Source organism: Sus scrofa, chromosome 5 (assembly GCF_000003025.6).
Source record: "Sus scrofa isolate TJ Tabasco breed Duroc chromosome 5, Sscrofa11.1, whole genome shotgun sequence".
Taxonomy (NCBI): domain Eukaryota; kingdom Metazoa; phylum Chordata; class Mammalia; order Artiodactyla; family Suidae; genus Sus; species Sus scrofa.
The window spans coordinates 21,151,300-21,171,061 of record NC_010447.5 but is presented as its reverse complement, the minus strand read 5'-3'; the positions used below and the strand labels follow the sequence as shown (position 1 = coordinate 21,171,061).

The 19,762-nt window shown below is 51.9% G+C and overlaps 2 protein-coding genes across 4 annotated transcripts; both read right to left on the bottom strand.

The window, feature by feature from the left end:
- On the bottom strand, positions 149-4,193 carry RDH5 (retinol dehydrogenase 5). 3 transcript variants are annotated; one of them, XM_003126254.4, is made up of 5 exons: positions 4,039-4,193; positions 2,897-3,224; positions 2,498-2,756; positions 805-968; positions 149-531 (listed from the first exon to the last, which is right to left on the bottom strand). In XM_003126254.4, the coding sequence occupies exons 2-5, from the start codon at positions 3,204-3,206 to the stop codon at positions 308-310; spliced, it is 957 nt and encodes a 318-aa protein (XP_003126302.1). In that variant the 5' UTR covers positions 3,207-3,224; positions 4,039-4,193; the 3' UTR covers positions 149-307. The 3 variants fall into 3 exon arrangements, with proteins under 3 accessions (XP_003126302.1, XP_013853071.1, XP_013853072.1); XM_013997617.2 differs by having other exon boundaries at positions 2,897-3,408; positions 4,039-4,161; XM_013997618.2 differs by having other exon boundaries at positions 2,897-3,243; positions 4,039-4,137.
- Positions 10,324-14,602, bottom strand: BLOC1S1 (biogenesis of lysosomal organelles complex 1 subunit 1). The gene is made up of 5 exons (XM_003126253.5): positions 14,572-14,602; positions 14,038-14,187; positions 13,224-13,296; positions 11,015-11,147; positions 10,324-10,508 (listed from the first exon to the last, which is right to left on the bottom strand). The coding sequence occupies exons 1-5, from the start codon at positions 14,600-14,602 to the stop codon at positions 10,398-10,400; spliced, it is 498 nt and encodes a 165-aa protein (XP_003126301.3). The 3' UTR covers positions 10,324-10,397.

Here is a 19,762-nt window from a genome sequence, read left to right as displayed (position 1 = left end):
GCAGGATCCGAGCCGCGTCTGCAACCTACTCCACAGCTCAGGGCAACGCCGGATCGTTAACCCACTGAGCAAGGCCAGGGATCGAACCCGCAACCTCATGGTTCCTAGTCGGATTCGTTAACCACTGTGCCACGACAGGAACTCCGTGTTTTTTGTTTTGTTTTGAACAATACTCATTTATTGAGTGCCAATCTTGTGCCAGACACCAGGCAGTACCAGGGCACCAGGGTGGTGGTGGTGGTGGAGGGGAGTGGCAGCAGAAATAAAGTCCTGTCTTAAACAACAATCTCTTGCTGGAGGGATGGCTTCAGTAGACTGCCTGAGCAGGCTTGGGGAGGATCCAGGTGAACACAGCATCCACCAGGCTGGCTGGCAGGTAGGAGGCTGGCAGCCAAAGTAGCTTGGCATCCCAGCCTGGGCTGTAGCGGGTTCTGGGGTGACGGGCAGTCAGGGCATGCTCCAGGCACCTGCTCACTTTGGTCAGGTCCAGGTCAGAGAGCAGGTTCATGAAATGATGCTGCAGTCTCAGGTCTGCGGCCCAGTGGACGATCGTAATCAGTGCCCCTGTCCCAGCGCACCTCAGGCCCTACTTCTGGACCCTGGGGCTTGTTGCCCAGCAGAGGTGAGAGGGGCGCCTAATCTCTTCCCCAGCATGGGGAGGGGGCAGGTTGCACATGGCCTGGGTGTTCTAAGGCATCCCGTTTGCCCTCACCCCCTCCCTGCCTGCCCTGCCCACCCTGCACCTAGCAGGCAGGTGCAGGACTGGCCTTTGTCACATACCCCTTTGTGGGCCCAGCTACTCACACTTGGTGAGGTAGGCCTCCCCATAGAGGGCCTGTGTGGCTGGAGGCAGCCGTGCCCAGCGGGTCTTTATGATGTTGTCCAAACTTTCCGGGTTTGTTATAGGGGTTTGGAAGAAACCAGGCTCCACGATGGAGACTCGAATCCCAAAAGGAGCCACGTCCCGCCTGGAGTGGGGGTAGAGAGAGGTTTCTGGGTTCTTGCCCTTATAAGGAGGGAATCTTCAGAGACATGGGCTGGCTGGGGGCTAAGATGGGGAAGTATCACAGACCAGGGGCAGGGTCCTGACAGGAGGTGATACCCACTGCCCTGGGATGAGGGGCAAGGAGGGCTGTGGGAGGAGGTGTTTCTGAGGCTTGTGTCCCTTTGTAATGTCTGTCATCTCGAGCAGCTACCGGCAAACTCCTTAAAGAGCCAGATAGTAAATATTTTTGGCACTGCAGGTCTGAAATCAATGGCATTATGTAGGCACTTATATAACCATTTATAATGTAACCATTTAAAAATGTAAAAATCCATTATCAGCTAGTAGGCTGCTGGCAAGATCTGGCTGAGAACCATAATCTGCCGACTCCTGACCTTGAAGAATCAGGTTCCCTAGATTCCAAAGCACAGGGTTGAGTCCCAAGGGCTGGACAGGGAGGGTGTAGACCGGTATTCCCTGGAGGAAGGTGGGGATACCTGGCACAGATGGCACAAGTCTTACTATAGGGACGAAAGTGGATTTTGACGTTATTCGCTGAGGGACGTTGACGAAGGTGTGGCTTGGGGGACTCAAATTTCTGTTCCAAATCTTGGCCCCGTTCCCACATCACCCTCATCCAGTCTCTGTGGGTACACAGACCTGGGTGTATGTGGCAGCATTCCCGCTAACCACTGTGCTGTCTTGGGTAAGTTATGTGAGCCTTGGGGTATCACCACTTACCCTCACAGGATTTTGGGGAGAATGAAATGAGATTGTGTTATGCAAATGTATTATCTCATCATATGTAGTCGTTGTTATTATTAATAACAACATCAATGACAGCAGGCTTTGGGGGGCATTTTCTACACGTCGGGCAATGTTGGGGGGCCTCCGTGTTCCTCATTTCACTCATATCATGGGGCAGGTCTCATCCCAATTTAACAGAGGAGGAAGAAACTGGGGAAGAAACAGCTAAGGAGGGGGCCTGGGCGCTCCTGGTTTGTGCCAAGCCCTGGCTTCAACCCTCAGCCTCTGGTCTTCCCTGGCTCTCCTCCCCCTCCTCCCACAAGCACTTAATGCTTTTGGCACCCAGTCCACCACCCGCCGCAGACTTGTTTTCTGTCACCTCTTACCTCCTGCTTAGTCAGAAGTAACTGATTGAGGTTACCAAGCTCACATGATAAGAGGCTGGGATTTGAACCTATGAAGCTGAGACCTAAATGCTCTCTTTTTCGGGCTGCACCTGTAGCACATGGAAGTTCCCAGGCCGAATCAGAGCCATAGCCGCCAGCATGCATCACAGCTCATGGGAACACTGGATCCTTAACCCACTGAGCAAGGCCAGGGATCGCACCTGAGTCCTCGCGGATGCTAGTCGGGTTTGTAATCCGCGAAGCCACATCCGGCACTCCTTAAACGGTTTCTTAGCTATGGCCCCACGCAGTGTTTTCATCAGCTCTGCAGGGCAGATGCTAGTTTTTTGGGTGGGAGCTGGGGCCCTGCTCCCCTCACCTCAGGCTGTCAGAGAAGGCCTCCACGCCAAACTTGGAGACGCAGTAGCCTCCTCCATTGGCTGCCAGGCGACCCAGGACACTGCTGACGTTGACTACCCGGCCCCGGGCCTGCCGCAGCAGGGGCAGCAGGGCAAGGGTGACCCCGATGGGACCCAGCGTGTTCACATTCAGCACCTGCTGGAAATCCTCCCGTGTCTGCCAAGGGGTGGGCCCGATAATGCCAGCCACGCCGGCATTATTCACCAGACCAAAAAGCCCTGCGGGGAGATGAGGCAAGCACGTGGCTGCGCAGGGCAGGCATTCCAGCGGCCCCTCTGGCAAGGTCTGAGCCTCTTCCTCCCCCTGAGAGCTTCCCACACCCCATACCTCCATTCCCAGGGGTCCTGGCCATACACACCTGCTTCCCCAACATGTGTTTCCACCCACTTGGCTGCCCGCTGGATGCTTTGGGGATCAGTGACATCCAGCAGGGTGGTGTGGAGGCGGGAGGAAGCCACACGCTGTAGGTCTTCGGCTCCAGAGGGGGTCAGGCAGCTGGCCAGGACTCGGAAGCCTCTCTGGTCCAGCCTCAGTGCCAAAAGCCGTCCGAAGCCCGAGTCGCAGCCGGTGATAAAGACAAAAGCATCGCTGGTGGGCAGGCTCTGCCGGTCCCTGAGCAACCATAGCAGTGCCCAGAGCAAGACTCCCAGCAGCAGAGGCAGCCACATAGCTGGAGCCCAGGCGACCTGCAGGTGGCAGCCGAGGCTGGGCAGGAAGCCTTGTCCAGATTAATCTGGCCCTCCAGCTCTCGCCCTCCATGTCCTCCCTGGCTGGAAGTCCCTGGTTTGGGCAGATGGCGAGTCTGGCCGATAACTGGCAGGCTATGGCGCATCTAAGGAATGAGGCTCATCAGGCAGACCCTGTGGGTAACTTAAATAAAACCAAGTGAGCCTGGTCCTGTGAGCACAGAGGGATCTTGTTTTCTGTCACCTCTTACCTCCTGCTAAACTGGCTGGGACTTGTTTTTGGAAACATATACGGGGCAGCTGCATTTTAGTCCCAGTGGGTCCAAACTTACTGTGTGAGGCTGCGCAGCTATGAACTGTGTCTCTGAACCTGTTTTCTTTCTTCTTTTATTTCCTTTTGTCTTTTTAGGGCTGCACCAGTAGCATATGGAAGTTCCCAGGCTAGGGGTTGAATCAGAGCTGCAGCCGCCGGCCAACACCACGGCCACAGGAACGCGGGATCCGAGCCAAGTCCAAGCGACACCACAGCTCATGGCAATGCCCGATCCTTAACCCACAGAGCCAGGCCAGGGATCGAACCCACACCCTCATGGATACTAGTTGGGTTCGTTACCACTGAGGCACCATCCGAGCTCTATTTGAACCTGTTTTCTCATCTACCAAGGGGGCTAACAACCCAGCACGCCCACCTGGGAGTTGGTGCAGGATCAAAGGGATAGAGAGGGAGGCAGCACGTGAAAAGCTTTAGGCTTTGAATTATCAATACATGAATATCGACTTCTCATTGCCCCCCAGCTCCCCATACCCTGCTTACCTCCTCGGCGGAAGGCGAGCAGCTACTACAACCCCTGAAGCTTCTTTTGCTTCGCTTGAGAAACTTTGCTCCCAGTCTTCCCAGGGCCCCACACGAGCTACAGCCAAGGCTAAAGTCTCTGGGAGGTGGTGAACTGGGTGCCAGAAGTATTAAGTGCTTGTGGGGTGAGGGTGGGGGAGGGGCCAGGGGGAGGAGCCAGGGAAGACCAGAGGCTGAGGGTTGCAGCCAGGGCTTGGCACAAACCAGGAGCGCCCGGGCCCCCTCCTTAGTTGTCTTTTCTTGTGGGGGAAGCGGGTTAACGACTGCCTTTATCATGGATTCTCAAGAGAAGGGATCTGTCCAGGAGGGCAGCAGCCCCTCTCTGCTGGGGACTGAGTCCCTGCGGGGCTCCTGGGCACAAAAGCCTTTCTGTGTCCATTTCTGTTCTTAGGAAATGGGCTTCCTTGAGCCTCCATGATCTTCCCCGAGATCCTAGGGACAGGTTCCGACCGTTGCTAATCAGGGAAAGAAGGGGTTGCAGAGACAAGGAGAAGAGCCAAGAAACAACAGTACAGCCTTGGGGCAGCATCCTTGTTCCCTCTCAAGGGATACACATAATAATACGGGCAATCTTATACCCATAAGTGTAAAAGAAAAGTTATATTCCTTATGCTTTTTTTTAGAAATGAATATTTATTTATTTTTTGCTTTTTAGGGCCGCACCTGCAGCACATGGAAGTTCCCAGGCTAGGGGTCCAACTGGAGCCATAGCTGCCAGCCTACACCACAGCTACGGCAGCATCAGATTCGAGCTGTGTCTGCGACCTACACCACAAGTCACGGCAACCTCGTGGTTCCTAGTCAGATTCGTTTCCGCTGCACCACAACGGGAACTCCCAGAAATGAATACTTTAAAAGTGAACAGCTTAGGAGTTCCCGTTGTGGCTCAGTGGTTAACGAATCCGACCAGCAACCATGAAGACGTGGGTTGGGTCCCCGGATTCACTTAGTTGGTTAAGGATCCGGTGTTGCTGTGGCTGTGGTGTAGGCCTACAGCTGTAGCTCCGATGGGACCCCTAGCCTGGGAACCCCCATATGCCGCTGGTGTGGCCCCGAAAAGACAAAAGACAAAAACAAAAAAAAACAAAAAACGGAAGAGCTTGCAGTCTTTTCTTGTCCTTCTCCCTGGCTTAATTGCACACTAAACACAATCACCCATAAGCTAAAGATTACACACCCTGGCACAACTGCCTGTGGGTTAAAAGTTATGAGCATGTGAAGATTTCCTAGTTTGTTGTAATCTCTGGTCAGTGTGCCCTTTTTGCAAGTACTGTTGTTCTAGGCAATAACCCAGAAGCCCATCATCATGATTATGCTGAGATCTGACATCGGCTTTGATGACTAAGATCCCCTAATCAAAGCAAAATGCATACTTGTCCCAATCCTTTTTTTTTTTTTGTCTTTTTGCCATTTCTTGGGCCGCTTCCCCGGCATATGGAGGTACCCAGGCTAGGGGTCTAATCGGAGCTTAGCTGCCAGCCTACGCCAGAGCCACAGCAACATGGGATCCGAGCCGAGTCTGCGACCTACACCACAGCTCACGGCAATGACGGATTGTTAACCCACTGAGCAAGGCCAGGGATCGAACCCGCAACCTCTTGGTTCCTAATTGGATTTGTTAACCACTGTGCCACAACGGGAACTCCGCCAATCCTAATTCCTATTGTAGGAGAAAATGTCCCAATAAAATGTAGAAAGGAGAGACCCCAGCATGATGACTAAGCAAAGTCTAGCCAACTGCCCCAACCAGTCCTCCCCCATGCATCTGCTTCTGTAAATTTATTTCCACATGGACTACCTTGCCTGATGTCACTCCAGTCCAACTAGCCAAGCTTGGACCTGGAAGACGTAGCCCATAAAAGCCTTGTGAAACCCTTCTTCCGGGCTCAGACTCTGGAGAGCGATCTCCGATCTCCTCTGAGCCCGCCGGTGTCATAAACCTGAGTTCTCCAACTCTCCGAGTGCTCGCTTGGTTTCTCGCCGGGTAAAAGAGCTGATCCACTACAGCCACAAAGCTGCCGGAGCTGGTACACTACAGCCATGGGGCAGTCGCCAGAGCTGATACGCTGCAGTACAGGGCTGCTGGGTATCTGCTTTAACACTATCTGAAAACCTGTTTTTCTCCTTCTTACTGTAAAACTCCTTACAATTCTTTTCGGGGGGGGGGCGCCACAGTCTTTGGGGCATTAGCCTGCTGTGACCTCCACCTTTGTCTGGCAAAGCAGTAAAGCTATTTTTTTCTTCTCCAGCCAAAACTCTATGAGTCTTTCTTTCTCTCTCTCTCTCTCTCTTTCTCTCTTTCTTTCTTTCTTTTTTTTTGTCTCTGAGTTTCTCTTGGGCAATGGCGAACAAGGCCAAGTTTTGGCAATAAATTTCAGGGGCTTGTCTGGGATCTGCCTGTGGGCAGGTGGCCCCCGCAGGGCTCTCGGCTTGATTGGATGCCCTGAGGCTTCCTTCCATGCCCATCTCCCTTGAGTGAGTGGAGGGTTGGAGGACTCTTTCAGAGGCCAGTTGTTGAGAGGTTCCTGCCGCAAGGCCAGGCCCTGAGCAGACCCCACTGGAGATCTCGGAAGTTGGAACTCCAGGGTGGAAAAGTGGTCCGAAAGCAAGGACCACCCCAGCAGCTGCCAAGGCTCTGCTGGCTTTGGGGGAACTCCTTCCTTTCCCTCTGCTCCTGCTGACCCAAATTTCCCACTTCAAGAAAATTTTTTGGGGACTTCCTGTTGTGGCGCAGCAGAAACGAATCTGACTAGGAACCATGAGGTTGAGGGTTCGATCCCTGGCCTCGCTCAGTGGGTTAAGGATCCAGTCTGTGGTGTAGGCTGGCAGCTATAGCTCCGATTAGACCCCTAGCCTGGGAACCTCCATATGCCGCGTGTGCGGCCCTAAAAAGACAAAAGACAGGAAAAAAAAAAAAAAAAAAAAAAAAAAAAAAAGAAACCTTTTTGGGAAGGAGAAAAGTAGCTCCTGGAACGTCCCACTGCCAGCACCCGGGTAAGTCTGCTGACGTGCACTCCGAGGCCCCTTGGACCCTGTCTGTCTGGGGAAACTTTGGGAGAATCTGTTTGTCTGTGGCTGCCTTTTGGCTGGTGAGGATTCTGGTTTTGCTTTCAGTTTTGTGTTCGAGTATTTAATTCTATCTGATAGTACCCTAGGAAAGATCTTGACAGGGGTTCTAGCCTAGGACTCAGTTCTGTGAGCTAAGGAGAAACAAAGCCAATCTGCGAAATATCTCTGAAATTCCATCAGGCAGTCCCCTGGGGAAGATCTCAGGCAACTAGTTGACTTCTTTTTGTTTTTTTTAGGGCCGCACCCACAGCCTATGGAGGTTCCCAGGCTTGGGGTAGAAATGGAACTGTAGCCGCCAGGCTACACCACAGCCACAGCAATGCAGGATCCGAGCCGCGTCTACCACCTACACCACAGCTCACGGCAACACCTCATAGCAACACCAGATCCTTAACCCACACCGAGGGAGGCCAGGGATAGAACCCGCATCCTCATGGATGCTTGCCAGGTTCGCTAATCGCTGAACCATGATAGGAACTCCAAGTAGTCGACTTCTATCTATGAGCCAATGACTAAGATACTGTGGCTGGCTTAGTTGGAAGGGACTGAGGGGTCTGGGCTGAGTATTTAGGTAGGAGGCTGATCTGATGCTTTCCCTCAATTTGGCTGCCTTAATGGAATTTGTTGGGGTAAAGGTGAAGGTATTACACGAAAGCATTTGCTCCAAAGAAAAATGACAAGACTCCTCCCTGGCTGGTTACGTTTTTTGCAGGTGACTGAGAAATTTAATGGGGGTGATGGAGGCCGAGTCCCTACTCCGTGCAGTGGTTCCATAAGGAAACCCACTCAATTAAAACCTGCTCAACTGGGGATGCGAATGAGAACAGGCCGTTAGGCAATCTGTGCACCAGTGGTGTCCTAGACGCCACTGGGAGACCCAAGACACCTAAGAGAGAACTGAAGCAACTCTGGGCTAAAACCTAGAGGAATGACGTTTTCGAGCAACACACTGGGCCACCACACAATGTCATTTAGTGGACTTTATGCTGCACAAATTCAACTTTAAAATGGGAACTGGAGTCTCAACCAGAAAAACAAGGAGCAGCAGAAAGCCAGCCTCCAGCTAACACCTCAGCCAGATTTATGTCCGTACTAAGCTTATACTTGCAAGTATCTATTTAGTATTAAAGGGAAAAAATTTTGCCCTACAAATAGTCAAAATGGGCTCTTTTATTGCATATGCAGTTATAAGAAAAAGCTAGCTTGGAAAAAAAAATCTTTTCAGAATTCACCACGCTGGTGGGACATCCCGGCTACTCGGGGTGCTCGAAAACCAGCTCACCCACCAAAGAAGCAGACCCAGCGGCCACAACCAGGACCCTTTGGTTTCTGGTCTCCTCCTGTTTCTGACGAGTCCCCCTCCCTCTCTCTTTTCTCTTTTCAGACTCAAGCTGGCCTCTTTTCCTCCCTTTGAAGACCCAAGATATTTCCATTTACTTTGTTTATTAGTACTTAGATCTGAAGGTTCTGTGTCTCTGTAGGTTTTCGGAGAGTCTACAGTCTTTTTTCTTTTCTTTCTTTTTTTTTTTTTTTAGGGCCATACCTGCGGCATATGGAAGTTCCCAGGCTATGGGTCGAATCTGAGTTACAGCTGCTGGCTTATGCCAGAGCCACAGCAATGCAGGATCCGAGCCACGTCTTTGACCTACACCACAGCTCATGGCAACGCTGGATCCCTGACCCACTGATCAAGGTCAGGGATCGAACCCACAACCTCATGGTTCCTAGTCGGATTCATGTCTGCTGCACCACAAAGGGAACTCCCGAGAGACTACAATGGTGAATTTAAGCAAATGTGTGATGAGGACGGCCATGCCTGTGTGAACTGTACTTTATGTTCTGTGCCATCATTTGTGATGGCCATTCTGCCTTGTGAAACAGTAAATTCTGGTTCTGTTCCACTGTATAGCCCTCTTGGGTGAATTCTGTCTGACTGGAAAGAGGCTAAGACTAAGAACAAATATATATTTTTTTATTAGGGCCTCATTCCAGGCACATGGAAGTTCCCAGGCTAGGGGTCTAACTGGAGCTATAGCCACCAGCCTACACCACAGCCACAGCAACTCGGGATCCAAGCTGTGTCTGTGACCTACACCACAGCTCTCGGCAATGGTGGATCCTTAACCCACGGAGGGAGGCCAGGGACTGAACCCACATCCTCATGGATACTAGTCAGGTTCATTAACCACTGAGCCATGATGGGAACTCCAAGAAAAAACATTTTAACACTGTATGGCCACAATATTCTTTAGACTCTGGATAAAATTGGTTTAGGGGAGCTCTTTTGAAAATTCCCAAACTGGTCCTTTTTGCATATACAATTAAAAACAAACAAACAAACAAACAAAACAAGCCTGAGAAAATTCTTTTCAGAATTCTGACCCTGAGGGAATAAGACCTTCTAGGAAAGCTCGCTTTTCTCACCCCATGCCTTGAAACCTGGGCTCTCAGGAATGCTTATATTACCCAGACTCTCTCTAATTCCTGAGACTGAAGAAGAAAATGGGGGACACAGAAAGGCTTTTGTGCTGAGGAGCCCCACAGGGTCCTGCTCATTTACAGGGGACCTTGGACCTGTCATTCTTCCCCCTTTCGGGCCCTGAAGTGCTCCCACACCCAAAAGTTAATCTCCCACTTGGTCCAGACTCATGACACTTCTTAGCACCAGGCTGGGAGGGGCCGTGAGCACGTGGAGAGGCAGAGAGCCAGAGTCCGGACCAGGCCTGCTCCCTGCTTCGTGTCTCGTCTGCTGGAAAATGGAAGTCCTGGGTTAGGAAGCTTGGGACGGGGCCCACTGGCCTTCTCTGCGGAGGGGTGGGAAATTCCCACGCTCTGCTTCCCCACCAGGTAACTGCATCAGGCACCAGGCCCAAGGAGGAGAGGCGAGTTGAGACTGTAAGAGGAAGCTAGTTCCAGCCTCTACCGGAAGGTACTGTTTCTTAGGGGAAGAGGCTTTGAAACTTCCATTCCCACCCTCCATGTTGAGCTGGTAGCTCCTCTTTTTTTTTTTTTTTTTTTTTTTCTGGCCATGTCCATGGCAAGTGTAAGTTCCTGGGCCAGGGATCGAACCTCTGCCACAGCAGTGACCCATGCCATGGCAGTGACAATGCCAGATCTTTAACCCACTGAGCCACCAGGGAACTCTGCTAGTAGCTCCTTGAGACAAACACAGAAGAATGGAGGCTTGTGTTTTATTTGTGGCCTGGCTTCCTGGGGGAGGGAAGGCGGGATGGGGGGGGGGGGCAATGTGGCTAGGAGGGGGCCGACTGCAGCTGCCCTTTGTAGACATATTCCAGCGCGGTGGCAATGGTGCGCATGTCCAGCTCGATGCTCCGAGCCCAGTTCTCCACATCACCGATTTCCTGGAAGGGAGGGGACGGGAGCCCGGAGTCAAGGTGGGTGGAGTGTGGCTCTAGAGGCACTTTCTTTCTTTTTTTTTGGTCTTTTTGCCACTTCTTGGGCCGCTCCCCCGGCATATGGAGGTTCCCAGGCTAGGGGTCGAATCAGAGCTGTAGCCACCGGCCTACACCAAAGCCACAGCAATGCAGGATCCGAGCCATGTCTGCAATCTACACCACAGCTCACAGCAATGCCGGATCCCTTACCCACTGAGCAAGGCCAGGGACTGAACCCTCAACCTCATGGTTCTTAGTTGGATTCATTAACTACTGAGCCACGATGGGAACTCCTAGAGGCACTTTCCATCCATCCCCGCCAGCTGCTTTTACCTCTTTCTCTAGCTTCTAGGACACTGGGGTCATTGATCCCGGGATTTCTGGGACCATCCCTACTTCCTCCTTAACCCCAGGCCTGCGGTGACCCACCAGAGGCAGCCAATGGGGGCCCAGGATGAGGGAGCATGGCCCACCTTGAGTGCCTGGTTGAAGTTCTCCACCATCCCGATCCACTGGCCTGTCTGCTTGGCAAACTGGGCAGCCTGGACCTGCAGGGTCTTCACCTCGTGGTCCAGCTTCCTCTGGTTCATGTAGGCCTGGGCCACGCTACAGGTTGGAGGAGGGAGGGGGTCAACTCAGCCAGCTGGTGGGAAGCCGTCTCCAGAACTAATATCCCCCTGCAAGCGTCGGGGCATGGGGGGGCGTCCAGGAATCGGGCTGGAGAAACTGTGTGATTGTGGCTGTTGGATGGGAGGCGAAGGTCGACCCGTACATGCAAACGAACTCGGTCCTTTCCTTCCACTCCCAGGACTCCCACGAGAGCCTAGTCTGGAGCGGACTAGACACACACTGTCTCCTGCCCCTGAAGCTGGGTGAGAGGAGGGAGGGTTAACCTGGGGAGAGGGGAGGGGAGGTCTCCCTGAGAAAGAATCTGGGAGGAAAAAGGGGGGTGTGGGGGAGGCTGGGAAAATCCAGCCGCAGGGACACATCTGGCAGTGATTGGATCTGTGCAAGTCGTTGGGAAGGGAAATCGGGCCCCTCCCTGAATCTGGGATGGGATGGGATGGGAGAGCAACCCCTCTCCAGGAACTCAGGGTCAAGAGAAGATATCCCAGGGGCTGCTTCTTGGCTCTCAGTCTCTCTCCCAACCCTTCTGCTCTCGCCCACACACATTCTCTCTCTCTCTCTTTTTCTCCCCCCACCTGATCCCTTCCTTCTGTTCCAGGCAATAGTTTTTCTTTTCTCCTCAATCACGGGTAGCTGCGGTTACATTACTGCCATGAGGCTGGTACCCCCAGCTCTCTGCCCGCTCACCACCCTCCCCCACCCCCGCAGTAATTGTTCTCCCTTATGGACGGAGGGATATTTCATTCCCCAACCCCAAAGCTCTAGGTCAGCGGGGAGACTCCACATCCGGTTCCCCCACCCACTGGAATCTGTGGGGGCTGGAGGGGGCAAGGGGTGGGGGTGGGGTCCAGAGAGTGGGAAGGACACCTGACAGGGGCTGAGACAGACTGAGCCTTTGTTTTCCTTTCCGGGGAATGAGAGGAGCCGTGGGCAGCCACACAAAACCCTTTCTAATCTGGCTTTGGCTTAGCTGCCCTCTAAGCTGAAAGTGGGGTGGCTCCTAGCAAAGGAGAAGCGGGAGAAGCCTGGGTCAACCTCACAGCAGAGCCTGGGAGGCGCCAATGTGGGAGGGAGGGAAGGCCCAGACCCCGTCCTTTCTCTCCTTTCTCTTCAGAGGCAGCTGGGCCACGGTAGGGGGTGGTGTAGGGGCTGAAGCAGTAAGAGCAGGGGGCTCCCAATGCTTCAAGATTTCTCTGGGAGTTCCTGAAACCCCCCTATCTCCCTGTTGACCTGCTTTCTTTCATTCACACTAAGTGAAGGGAGAGGCCTGGAGGGGAGGGAGATCAGAGGCCCCAACCACAGCTTTCTCTTCCCCAGAGATGAGCAATGAAGGTGACAGTTCCTGCATGGCTCACTTGGGTGACTCAGTCTGGACTCACAACCAGGCTATTCCACCTGCTCTGGGGTGGAAGGCATCATATGGCCTCCTTCCTTCCAGCATATGGCCTGGACTTTCAAGTCATCATCTCCGCACTCCTCTGGGTCACTCAGGGTCAAGACTTGCTCCTTTCTAAGTCTTTGGTTGATACTAGCATCCTCCTTTAGGACTGGAGCAAGGGGTAGTCTCTGGAGACCCAGAAGGAAGGGAATGACAGTTTGGTTCTGCCGTGGCTCCTGGCATAGGTTCTGCTCTGACCCTCACCAGCTGTGCCATCTCTTTCCTGCCAGCTGCTCTCCAGGACTGCCAGAAGGTGGGAGGTGGAAAAGAAGAGGGTGGGAAGCTGTGGTGAAAGTCAGTGCTCTCCCTCCCGCTGGAAGTGACAGCTGGACTTGGAGGGGTGAAGGGACATGGCCAGATGGCATCAAGTTGTGAGCACCAGGGAAGTGACTGTTGGGAAGGGGGAATCTGGCTGCTCCTCCAACCGCTGCAGCTGCTCCTCCCTGCCCAATGCCTGGAGTCAGAGCTGACTCAGGCCTCTCTCCACAAAGTTAAGCTGGGTAGGGGGAGGGTAGGGGAAACAGTGGGGCTCATCCCCTCAAGGGCAGTCTGAGGGCTCGACCTCACCAGGGCCTAAACTTGGGGAGTGGTTGGTGTTGATGGGAAGAGGTTCATACCCCACATTGAGGTGATCCACCAAAGCTTCTGTCAGGCAGGTCGCTGCAGTGATAGCCTCTCGCCTCCTCTTCTCTGGGTGGAGGGGGAAAAGGGGTGAGAATGGAGGCTTGGTTTTTTGAGGGGCGGGGCTTAAGGTTCCCGCCCATTCATTACTATTCTGCTAGTTATGGGGACATCTCGACCAATCTCAGAGTGTCAGAGCTGAAAGGGGCCGGCCTTTTTACTTCAGAGGTGAGGAAACCGGTACCCTGAGAGGGGAAGAGATTCACCCAGGGACGCTAACGAGTCAGTGGCAGTGCCCAGGACTCCAGACTCTCAAGGACTCTTTGCCCACTCTCCTGGCCTAAGGATCGGTAACTTCGGGATTCCTAGCCCGGATTCAGGAAACAAGCCCCCTCCCCCCCGCCCCATCTCTGTGGTTTAAGGCCTCCAAGAAGCCCAGTTCCATTGGGTCCCCAACATCTTCCTCCTTTCAGGAGCGTTTCCTCCCACCTCCAGGACGAGCGACTCCCTAGACCAATCGGCACAGCGTTCCCCGGCAGGGGGCGGAGCTGGGGTGCCTTGGGGGCGGGGCTCCGATGCCGCGGAGGCGGGGCGTGGGGGTTGGCTGAGGGGGCACTGGAGTGCTGCTGAAGGGACCAGAGTCCGTTGGCAAGGGAACGGAACTTCCAAAAAGGCTCCCTCCAATTCCTTCTGCCCTTCGCCAGTGCCCACTGGCCTGCGCCTTTTCCCGGATGTAGGCCATTATTCAAGGTCCGGGCTGAGGTTAGGCCGAAGCGGGAGAGAAAACAGTGGCCCGGATATTCGACTCACCCTGCAGCTCCTTGCGTTCATTCTGTTTGGCCTGGTGTTCTTTCAGCAGGCGGGACAGCATGGTCGCAGTGGGCTGGGGGTAGGGCGCGCCCAGCTCTCTCCGGCTCCCGGAGCTGGAACGCGCCGCTCTGCTCCCGCGGGGCCCGGGTCACGTGGCCGCAGTGTCACGTGAGGCTCGGACCCGCCCTCTTTTTGAGACTTAGGGTGGTAGGTAATGAGGATCTAGGCTGGGAAGGGAGGGTATAGTAGAGACAGGTGAGCGCTTGTTTCTACTGGGGGGTCACTTTGTGGCGACCGTTAGAAGAAGATTTCTAACATCTCTTCTGGATCTCAGACTCCCAGAAAGGTTGTTGCCAAGCTGGCCAAAACGGTTCGGTTGTTGGGGGAGCAGAGGCTCCCAGGATTCATTGAAATTCTTTTCCTTCCCTGGCCTTTCTCTCCTGGCAGCTCTGACCGCTTCTCCGTGGATCCTCAGCTCCTCCCTCTAGGAGGGGAGGCTTTCCTTTCTTTTCCAGCCCTCTCTCTTCTTACTACCCGCCAAAGTCCCTCGACTCTGAGTGGTCATTGTCGAGAAGAAGCATTTTAGGCACTTCGAGCGGCCTCCTAGGGAGCTTTGCTAATTTGGCTATGTGTGGTGAATGTGCAATTCCATCTCTGTCCTTTTGTGGTCAGGGAATGCAAACCCATCTCAATCTTACCACTATTGTAAGTGCTGCTGCCAAAGTAAAAGGTAAATTATATAACAACTCTCTGAACTAAAGAGAAATGCCTCTGGGATTAACCCCAACAAGAAAAAAGTATAAACATCATTAACGTATTCTTGCCATTACAACATTCTCTCTTAGTGCATTGTGCACTGACATGCCCAGTGACTTTGGGCAAGTGGGTTACCCACTCTGCATTTTTGTTTTCTCCGTAGTAAAATTAGGAGACTGGATTAAACTAGTGGTTCTGAGTCCTGGCTAAACATTAGGATCATCTGGGAAAGTTTTTTTTTTTTTTTTTTTAAATGCCTTGGTCTCAGACCAATTAACTACATCTCTGAGGGTGGAGCCCAGTATAAGGGTTTTTTTTTTTGTTTTTGTTTTTGTTTTCGTTTTTTTGTTTTGCTTTTTGGGGCCACACTTGTGGCATATGGAAGTTCCCAGGCTAGGGGTCAAATCGAAGCTACAGCTGCTGGCTCACACCACAGCCACAGCAACTAGGGATCTGAGCCGCATCTGTGACCTACATCACAGCTCACAGCAACACCAGATCCTTAACCCACTGAGTGAGGCCAGGGATTGAACCTGTGTCCTCATGGATGCTAGTCGTGTTCGATAACCGATGGTACTCCCTAAGTATTTTTTTTTTGACTTTTTAGGGCCGCACCCATGGCATATGGAGGTTCCCAGGCTAGGGGTCTAATCAGAGCTGTAGCTGCTGGCCCACACCAGAGCCACAGCAATGCCAGATCTGAGCCCCATCTTCGACCTACACCATAGCTCATGGCAACGTCGGATCATGAACCCCCTGAGCAAGGCCAGGGATCGAACCCGCAATCTTATGGTTCCCAGTCAGATTCGTTAACCACTGCGCCACGACGGGAACTCCCCTAAGTATTTTTTTAAAGGTTGTTCAGGTCAGTCTTTTTTTGGCCACAGCTGTAGCATATCTAGGTTCCTGGGCCAGGGATTGAACCTGAGCCTGAGCTGCTGTGGCGACAATGGTGAATTCTTAACCCGATGTGCCACAGTTGGAACTCCCAGGTGATTCTAATGTGCATCCAAGGTTGAGACTTACTGCACTAAACCATATCTAAGGCTCTTTCTAACTTTGGCCTTCTCTCACTTTGTGGTTCAGTTACATAGTTTAAAACTGACTTTGTTATATCTATTTTTGGGAGAGTATAAATGGATGCTGATTGATTTAGAATAAACATTCTTCTTGAATTTTCTGAGAGTTGAAGGATACTCATTAGTTAGTTCATTCAACTTTTTGCAGAGTAGCATCTTAAGTCCTGGGAGGTGTGCAACTGTCAAAGGATAAGTGAGTGAAATGGTTAAGTGGCAGCATAAAGCAGAACATCCAAGTGCTAAAATAAAAATTCTGAATAAAAAGTGTTGGACCCTGTATGTTTATGTGTGTACTTCTTTTCTTTTTTCCTTTTTTATTTTTCTTTTCGGCTTCTCCCATGGTACGTGGAAGTTTCCAGTCCAGGGATCGAACCTGCACCACAGCAGTGACAACCCAGAATCCTTAACCACTAGGCCACCAGGGAACTCCATGTATGTACTTCTTTAACATGTCCTGGGTACTTCCATGTGTGACTTGCTTTAGTTTTATTTTATTTTTTTGCTTTTTAGGGCCGCATCCACGGCATATGGAAGTTCTCAGGCTGGGGTCATCAAATCGGAGATACAGCTGCTGGCCTATGCCACAGCCACAGCAACTTGGGATCCGAGTTGCAACTGTGACCCACACTACAGTTTGCAGCAACGCTAGAGCCCCAATCCACTGAGTGAGGCCAGGGATCGAACCTGCATCGTCATGGATACTAGTCGGATTCATTTCCGCTGAGCCATGATGGGAAGTCCCTACATTCATTTTATTTTTAAAAAAAGTGTTATTGAAGTATAGTTGATTTACAATGCTGTGAAAATTTCCATGTATTAATTCATGTAATCCTAGAATAATTGTATAAAGCATACTTGTCACTCCCCATTTGCAGATGAAGAATCTTCGGTACAGAGCCGTGAAGTAAGTGCTCTAAGTGGTAGAACTAGGATAGAGATCTAGGCTATCTGATGCCAAAGCCTGAGTATAACCGCTGTACTATTCAGCAGAGACCATGGGAGAGACCCCAGAAAGGGAAGCACAGAAGCACTTTTGGGGGAGGGCTCCTGTTTCTGCCACTATGCCCCTCTAGGCTTGTGGGGCATCAGTTGAAGGGAATCCTGGCAGGGAGGAGTGTTTGGGAAGAGGCTTGGCTCCAGAGAGGTGCTGATCAATAGAAGCGGGAAGAGTGAGAGCATCACTGGGCAGCTTGGTCCAGTCCTCCCCCACCCTGGCTCTTGCGTCTAACTGCAGTGAGCAAGCAAAATAGAGGCAGCCTGGGAGATGTCCGGTGCCTCACTCCCAAAGCTGGGAGAGAAAGGCAGGGGTTGGAAGGGTGTGTCAGAGAATGGTGACAAGGGGAAAATGAAACAGAGGGCAGGGGCTAAGGAGGCGGGTTGGTGTTTGGGGTTTCAGCGGTGAGTGTGTAACTGTTAAGATGAGGATGACACACAGAGAGTTCCAGGCACATTCGGCATTACCTTCACCCGCCATGGCACAGCCGCCTGATGTTTTCACAATCGGTATAGAGACTGCCAGAACTCTGCAGCCATCAGCCTCGCCCTCATCTCCACGTGCTGGCTGATCCTTTGCCCTAGAACTGGGGGGAGGACATGGGTACCTCTATCTGGGGACTCCAGCAGCTGATCTCTCCAGCGTCATTCTCCACCTACTCTTTTTCTGGGCCCTTGTTGTTCAAGGTCTAACCTTTGTGTCTATGTAGTTGAAACTCCACTCCACCTGCCTTTGGTAGAGATGAGCACTAGCTGCATGCATATCCGGAGAATGACTCTTGAAATCTGAAATCCCTTTCTGTCCACTTCTGCTCACAATTTCCCACCCGGATTCTTTTCTCTTAGATAGATAACTACAGCTGCCTACTCCTTTCCTCTACTCATCTCCCTGTTTTTTTTTGTTTTTTGTTTTTTGTTTTTGTCTTTTTGCCTTTTCTAAGCCCGCCCCGTGGCATGTGGAGGTTCCCAGGCTAGGGGTCCAATCGGGGCTGTAGCCACCGGCCTACGCCAGAGCCACAGCAACGTGGGATCCGAGCCGTGTTTGCGACCTACACCACAGCTCACGACAATGCCGGATCGTTAACCCACTGAGCAAGGCCAGGGATTGAACCCGCAACCTCATGGTTCCTAGTCAGATTCATTACCCACTGTGCCATGACGGGAACTCCATCTCCCTGTTCTTTTGAGATCTCTTTCAGAATTAGTTTTAGTTAGCAAGCTCTGAGCTGACTGGCTGGGCCACGCATTAGGGCTGGAAGCTGTTGCATTGTTAGGGGTTGGGTGAGGACTGAGGGAGGCCGTGGAGTGAGTGGGGAAGGCTTCTCATACTGGGAAATCTGGCTGGGCTTCAAGAGGGGGCCGTTGGTGGTGTGGCCAAGTTCCAAATGTTGGCCTGAAGCCAGTGCTCAAATGAAAGGGGCTCTCAAGACAGTCCAAATGGCTTGCCCGTGGGAAGTGACCTCCCCGTCCTTCTCCCCAGGATGCAAGGGTTTCCCTGGAATCTTCAAAGGCCAAAGCAGTCAAGTCATTTCCCCAGCGAATCCCCTCCATTGCATTTATATTCTTTCTCTCCCGGCCGCTCCCATAGTTCGAACTTTGGCTACAGCCCGAATTCAGAGGCCAGCAGAAGGATTCCAGTGCTAGAGAGGTGGGTGGGGTGAGAAAGTCCTTCTGTTGTGTATGTTGGGGAGGAAGAGGCTGACCCTGGGACATATGTTCCAAGGCCCTGCCGCCTGATGAGGTAGAGGGAGAGGTTAACCCTGCAGTGTGAGTTCTGGAAGGGTTTGCTTGTAAGCTAGAGACAGTGGGGAAATGTGTGAACCAGGGGAATTGAACAACAGGCATCCTGGACTGAGGGGAAGAGGGCTCTTAGAAGGGGGATGGACTGGAGGAAGACCTGGCTTCTACTCAGACAAGGGTCAGAGTCTTTGCTGGGTCTGGACATTTATCAATTTTTAAAATGTTTTGAAATTATTTTGAAATAGTTGTCGACTCAAAGGATATTGCAAAAAAAAAAAAAAAAAAAGTACATGAAATCCTGTGTAACCTTTTCCCAGCTTGCCCCAGTGGTGATATCTTATATAGCTGAAGCACAGTATCAAAACCAGGACCCTGACGGAGGTACAATACTGTTAACCAGCCTACAGGCCTTATTCAATTTTCCCCAGCTTTTTTTTTTTTTTAATGTGCATTCATCTGTGTATGTGTGCATAGTTCTATGCAATTTTATCTCACGCATAGATTTGAATAACCACCCCCCAGATCAAGATACAGAGCTCTTAGAGTTCCTTGGAGGCCCAGTGGATTAAGGAGCCATTGTTGTCCCTGCTGTGGTTTGGGTCTCTGCTGTGGCATGGGTTCAATCCCTGGCCCAGGAACTTCTGCCTACCGTGCCAAAAAAGATACAGAACTCTTAACGGATGCAAACTATTGTTCTTGGAATGGACTTACAATGAGATCTGCTGTATAGCACTGAGAACTATGTCTAGATACTTACATCGCAACACAACAATGGGAGGGGAGGAAAAATTATGTATACGTGTATGTGTAATTGGTCCCCATGCTGTGCAGTGGAAAAAAAAAAAAGACACAGAACTCTTCATCCCATGAAGGAATTTCCTGTGCTATCCTTTATAGTCACACCTCCACCTCCCCATCCCTGTGCCTTGGCAATCACTAATCTTTTTTTTCTTTTTATTCTCTTTTATGGCTGCACGTGTGGCATATGGAAATTCCTGGGCCAGGTGCTGAATCAGAGCTGCAGCTGCTGATCTACACCACAGCCATAGCGACGCCAGATCTGAGTCACATCTGTGACCTATGGCACAGCTTGTGGCAATGCCAGATCCTTAACCACTGACCGAGGCCAGGGATCGAACCCTCATCCTCATGGATAC